The sequence below is a fragment of the Musca domestica genome, unplaced genomic scaffold (assembly GCF_030504385.1).
Source record: "Musca domestica strain aabys unplaced genomic scaffold, Musca_domestica.polishedcontigs.V.1.1 35, whole genome shotgun sequence".
Lineage (NCBI taxonomy): Eukaryota > Metazoa > Arthropoda > Insecta > Diptera > Muscidae > Musca > Musca domestica.
In genome coordinates, this window is record NW_026712315.1 from 5,065,438 (window position 1) to 5,071,478 (window position 6,041).

At 38.1% G+C, this 6,041-nt stretch overlaps 2 protein-coding genes across 2 annotated transcripts; both read right to left on the reverse strand.

The window, feature by feature from the left end:
- Window positions 1-78: 78 nt before the first annotated feature.
- On the reverse strand, window positions 79-1,115 carry SOD1 (superoxide dismutase 1, soluble). The gene is given in 3 exon segments (NM_001286879.1): window positions 79-327; window positions 395-1,029; window positions 1,086-1,115. Coding segments are annotated over 3 exon segments (786 nt in total). The 5' UTR covers window positions 1,101-1,115; the 3' UTR covers window positions 79-191.
- Window positions 1,116-2,789: 1,674 nt separating this feature from the next.
- On the reverse strand, window positions 2,790-5,792 carry LOC101891662 (uncharacterized). Its single transcript, XM_005187327.4, has 4 exons — window positions 5,654-5,792; window positions 3,301-3,495; window positions 3,079-3,243; window positions 2,790-3,017 (listed from the first exon to the last, which is right to left on the reverse strand). Exons 1-4 carry the CDS (start codon window positions 5,705-5,707, stop codon window positions 2,865-2,867), a joined length of 567 nt encoding a protein of 188 aa, XP_005187384.1. The 5' UTR covers window positions 5,708-5,792; the 3' UTR covers window positions 2,790-2,864.
- Between the last annotated feature and the right edge of the window lie 249 nt (window positions 5,793-6,041).

The following is a 6,041-nucleotide window of genomic DNA, read 5'->3' on the forward strand; positions in this document are numbered from 1 at the left end:
TATGCCGAAGAAAGAATCAAGAGTGCAACACTGGTCACTATATCAAACCAAATTTCAAATTTAAACATAATCATCTCCCAATCGCTTTAATGTCCTTTATTTACATATTTTTAATGGTACGTATAACTTTAAATGCCTTAACCAATTTATAAAAACTATTCAACACATACTTATTATCTATCATCCTGCAGCTATAACTTTTGCGCTCTTGTACCACCAGCTATAGGCTTATAACGTTCATCCCACAAAGTGACACCATCACAGGCACAAATCTTTTTGAAATTCTGCAGAATACCAGCCGAGCGGGCAATAATGCCGCAAGCGATTCTACAACGCAAAAAAAGTAAAATGAAATAAAAAGAAAAAACTCATTTAAATATAAATCACCACAAACCTTTCGCCGGAGTTACCATCAACACGACTCTGTTCATTGCCACCTCGCCCAAAATCATCTGGATTTTGTGTTATAACAACAGAACGTCCAATAATTTCATAGACCTCCAAAATGTTGTCCATAAAGCGGAATGTAGCCCGACCATTGTCATCAGCTCTAATGTTCCCTAAATCGCCGGCATGTCGCTGAGAGGCATCATCATTGGGCGAGCCATGTGGAGAACCCCTGGGATTATAATGTCCCCCCACAGATGCACAGCCGGCGGATACATCGCCACTTTCATGAACATGTATGCCATGTAAACCTGGCGTCAAGCCATCCACAACCCCGTCAACAACAACACCCGGCTTGTCATTGCGTATGGCGGTAAAACGTATTACACCCTGTATGGGACAACGATCCACATCACTGCCCGTAGTGTTAATAATTGAAACAGCCGATTGCCCGCCAAAACCAGCCAATACAGCTTTACAACCGCTGGCCTCGATTTTCTCCTGCAGCATATACCAAGGCTCTTTGGTATGTACAATTATTCTACCCTGCTGGTTGTCCACCTCCAATTTACCCATGCCGCTTAGGGCATTTCGTATGTTATTTTCCCATTGTTCTCCAGTCATTTGTACGGCAAATTCAACCTTTCGAAACACAATCGTTTATTAAACATTTCTCTATGGGAATTATTGTTTTTTACCTTAATTTCTGCCATATTTTTGTGGATTAGGGTCCTCTATGCCGCCTGCTGCCTGTTCTAGAATTTACAATGCCAAAGATCAAAACAAACTTGCGAACAGCTGTTGCGTTTAGTTGGAACCTGCTGTGTTGCATGGGATGTGTTCAGTTGTCATAACAGCCCTTTGCATTCATGCAGCCTCAGGGGTATTCACATGTTATGATTTGTCAAATTTGCTGTTGGATTTTGTGCGATATTATTTCAAAAGCAAAAATAAAGAGAATTTAATAAATACATGGTGAGATAAAAAAACTGCAAAAAAACCAAACGCCATCATTTTTAATTTTTTGTTTTTAAATTTTATTGAGTGAACGCTGAAAATGTCGGATATAGCATTAAATTTTAGAATAAGCTTAGATTTATTCGAATTGGCCACCATCGGCACGAATTGTGGCCTTTACATCGCTAATGAAACCGTCACACGCTGCCCGAATGTTGCTTTGCGGTATTTTGGCCCATTCCCGGCGAAGCACTTGCTTGAGGTGATCGACACTTTGGTATTTTCTAGTGCCAGCCTTGCTTTCCAAAATACTCCAGACACAATAGTCCAACAGATTGGTATCCGGGGATTTTGGTGGCTGGAAATGAAGCGAGGAACCTCATTTTGTAACCATTATTGATTACGATGGCGCTGAGTCCTGTTGGAATGTCCAAGGTCTGCGGCCAAAATGTTTGCGTGCGTGTTTTAATACACCCTCCACAATATTTTCGCGATAATATTCGATATGCCACGGTCGATTAATATGAGCGGAGAGCGACCATCGGCTGTTATGGTGGCTCACACCATCAGCATGGCCGGCACTTGAGTTCTGGTGGCCAACCGAAGGTTCACATTTTCAGCTGACCTCTTTGGCAAGTCAATACGATCATTTTGTTTGTTTACAAACTGCTGGACAACGAATGTTTTCTCATCGGCAGTTCACCACTTTCGGACAAGCGAAGCAACTCGTTAACTCTTTTGAGACTATTTTCTTTCCGTTGCGATGTAGGTTCTTGCACTTTTTGGAGTTTCAATGGCTTTACCCCAGGCTCATTTTTCAATATTTGCGGATGAAACGTTGAGTTATGTTCAGCTCACGCTCGATCAAGTCGATTCTTTACTTTTCGAACCATTTTATGCTGATGTTGCTGTTTTCTTCCATACACTTCCTTGACGTCGGGCTACGCTACCAGTATCACCGCTTGTGGTTTTCCAGCCAAATATAAAGAAATCACATTATCACGCTTGAACTCCATCACGTATAACTTTTTTAGTGGAAAATTCTCACCAAAATGCTTTTGTACGCTTGTAAAGAATATAATGAGCTGTCACTGGAATAATTTTAACAGTTGAAGTTTTTTCATCTCACCCTGTATATATATTTCAGTGTTAATAACAATAGGAAAAACATGCATTCAGGTGATTTCTATGCCCTATCTTGAAAATTATTCTACCATGATACAATCTGCATATGTATATGTTTGGACAGCTAAGGGAAAAATATGAAACAAATATATTTAAGGCGTAGCTTTATTCTATCACCTGTTTTGTACCAGGGGTATAACAATAGGTGTCTACGATGACCCAATATTTTGCAATTGCTCTGTTCCAGTACCTGCAATATTCTACTAATTTGGAAACTTTTTCAATATCACAAAGGGAAAATCGACTATCGTAGTAAAAACTTTTATATTCTAGCATTTATGGAGCGACTCGTTAAACTTTTTATTTGTAAAATGCTTTCCCGCAAACTTTTGTAACTATAATCTATGCATAAATATAAATGCAACAGCACACATATAAAATTCATCACCTTGATGGCCCAATTCTATGCGACTTTTGTATTCCCCATCCACATTGGGCATGGGTATATTCAGAGATATTTGCTCAGAAAAGTCCATATCCAATATTTGCTGTAAAAAAAAAAACGCTTGCTATTAATATTCCTTATCATTTCCACATAAAACTGCTTACCCCCTTGCTAAATGGACATGTCTTTTGTTCCTTTGGTGTATTTTCCCAATAGGTAGACCACAATTCTCTTTCATCAAATAACGAAATGCAGACATCTTCCCGTTTCAATGTGAAAAGAGTCGGCTGCCATTCGCCTCGTTCTTTTTTGTAAGTTTCAATTGTAACCTGCATGGGTGGAAATTGAAGTTTTAGTAGAAGAATATCTAAGCATTGACTACTAACCGGTAAATTCTCTGGTAAAGTTGTGATAAATTTAATAGGTCCTTTGACTATTAAATCACCCTCTCTGCTATGCTGAAAAGATAGATCGCTGATATCAACAGCTTTATATAGGAAATGATCCGGCTGATCGTCACATTTCGCAAATACCATGGGTTCCAGGAATTCAATACAGTAATTGAATTGACCCGATACAAGCTGGAAGAAGAGAAAAATTGCTCGGTTATTAAGGTATAACCTCCAAACTGTTTCATTCAAAAACCCGCCAAGAATAGTAGTAGTTTAAACTACAAAGGATGTGATTAAAAAAAAAAATACAATTAAAAAAAATTAAGTTCGGCCGTGCCGATCTGTTTATACCTCCACCTTTGGGCAAAGAAAACATTTTTATATAAAAAAAGTATCTGAATTCAAACGTGTTCCACTTTAAACTACAAATACCAGTAAGACCGTTTGGATAATGCTGTTAACCTTTTCAAAAAAGCATAAAGTGGGTGAGGTCCGTTGTATGGGGGCCGTACCAAAACAGGAACCTCTATACCAATACCAACCATCGTAGACATACATACACATTGTTGTGTCAAACTTTGAAGCTCTACGTCAAATAATGTGGGCTGTATCGTGATTTCAACAGACAGACGGACTTTTTATACCCTCCACCTTGGAAAGGAGGGTATATTAACTTTGTCATTCCGTTTGCAACATCCTGAAATATTCGTCGTGGACCCCATAAAGTATATATATTCATAATCAGCATAAAATTCTAAGTCGATTTAACGATGTCCGTTTGTCTGTCTGTCTGGTGAAACCACAATACAGTCCACATTATTTAACGTAGAGCTCCAAAATTTAGCAGAGCAATTTGTATTGTGTCTAGGCTGGTTGGTATTGAAAATGAGATATATCGGTTCACGTTCTGGTATCGTCCCCATATAACGGTACCTCCCAATATTCGGTATTTTGATGATTTATGCCACATTTTTTCACGGATTTGTCTGAAAATTGGTATTTGTAGTTCATAACGGGTCCCTGTGCGTGTGGCAAAACATTGCATGTATAGGTCCACATTTTGGTATAGCTCCCATATAAAGGTAACTCCCGATATTCGGTATTTTAATTTTTTTTGCCACATTTTTTCACGGTTTTGTCTAAAAATTGGTATTTGTGGGTCATAATGGGTCCTAGTTCGTGTGGCGAAACATTGTATGTATAGGTCCACGTTTTGATATAGTCCCCATATAACGGTACCTCCCAATATTCGGTATTTTGATGATTTTTGACACATTTTTTCAAGAATATCTCTGAAAATTGATAGTTGTAGATCATAATGGGTCCCAGTTTGTGTGGCGAGTCATTGTAATTATAGGTCCACGTTTTGGTATAGTCCCCATATAACGGTACCTCCCGATATTCGGCATTTTAATGGTTTTTGCCACATTTCTTCTAATGTTTCCTTTACCCTAAGGTGGAGGGTATTAAACGTTTGGCCCGGACGAACTAATGTTTTTTTTTTACTTGTTTGGCTTAGTTACGATCCGAATGGTGCAGCCGTCTTGATTCCTATTCGGCTCGGATTGCAGAACATCTGCCCAGCTTGTGGTACAGATTCACATGATGCGCTGCACCTATTTCGCTGTCAAGCCAAACCTATGGGGCGAAATTGAACTATATCATCCATAAACTCCTTTGTTGTTTTACGAAAAACCAGCAGAAGAAATCCTTCTATTGGTCTGTTCCAGGACCTGCAAGAATCAAAAAGTTTTGCGAATTTTTCCAATATCAGGGAAAAACGGTTATCGTATTTAAAAAGTTGTACATTCTGGCAGTTCTGAAACAGGCCATATGAAGAAATCCTTCTATTGGTCTGTTCCAGAACCTGCAAGAATTAAAAAGTTTTGCAACCTTTTCCAATAACACAGTTATCGTATTAACAAAAAAAAAAAATTGTACATTGTTGCAGTTCTGGGACAGATCATGTAGTAATTCTGAAGTTAATGTACACATGCACTTAGGGTGCATGTACATAAAGAGCTTGAAGTCATGGCTAGGCATATTTTGTGACATTTCATAAAGGGATTACAGATCCGCACTAAAATCCTGCCGTCGTTTTCCATTATAATTTGACATTAATATGCCTAGCCATGACTTCAAGCTTGTTATGTACTTGCACCTTTAGAATGGCAGTTAAATCCGAGTTTTGAAAGCATCACAAATTAGTCTTCCAATATTCTCTATTCAGTGCTGGTACTGGTTTGGATTATTTTCGTTGAATTAAGGCACTCCATCGTAAAAAATATCCTTTCTTCTTATTCCAGTTTTCTTGTAACACCAGATTAAATATGATTTATTCACTCACCACATTTCTGCCAATCCAATTTGCAATCAGAAATACCAATGAAAGCGTATTCATTGCTTAAAATTTGGCTGAACAAAAACTCGGTTTAAACTTGTTCTGAATGAGGTTTTTATAAATATATATTTAAGCCTCTCGTGACAGAATGCGACTTATTTGTGTGTGTTTTTTTCTCAATTACATGACAATTTGAAAACAGTCAACAGACATAATCTTTTTGCGGATATCTACAACATATTTTAACAACTACAAAGTAAATAATTAATTAGGGAATTTAATATTATTTAGTTTTATACCCTCAGCCATACGGCTAGATATCTCATTTGATACGGTCAAAACGGGCCTCATCGTAATAACGGTTTTAGACCCTAGGTCTCTTTGGACCAAATCT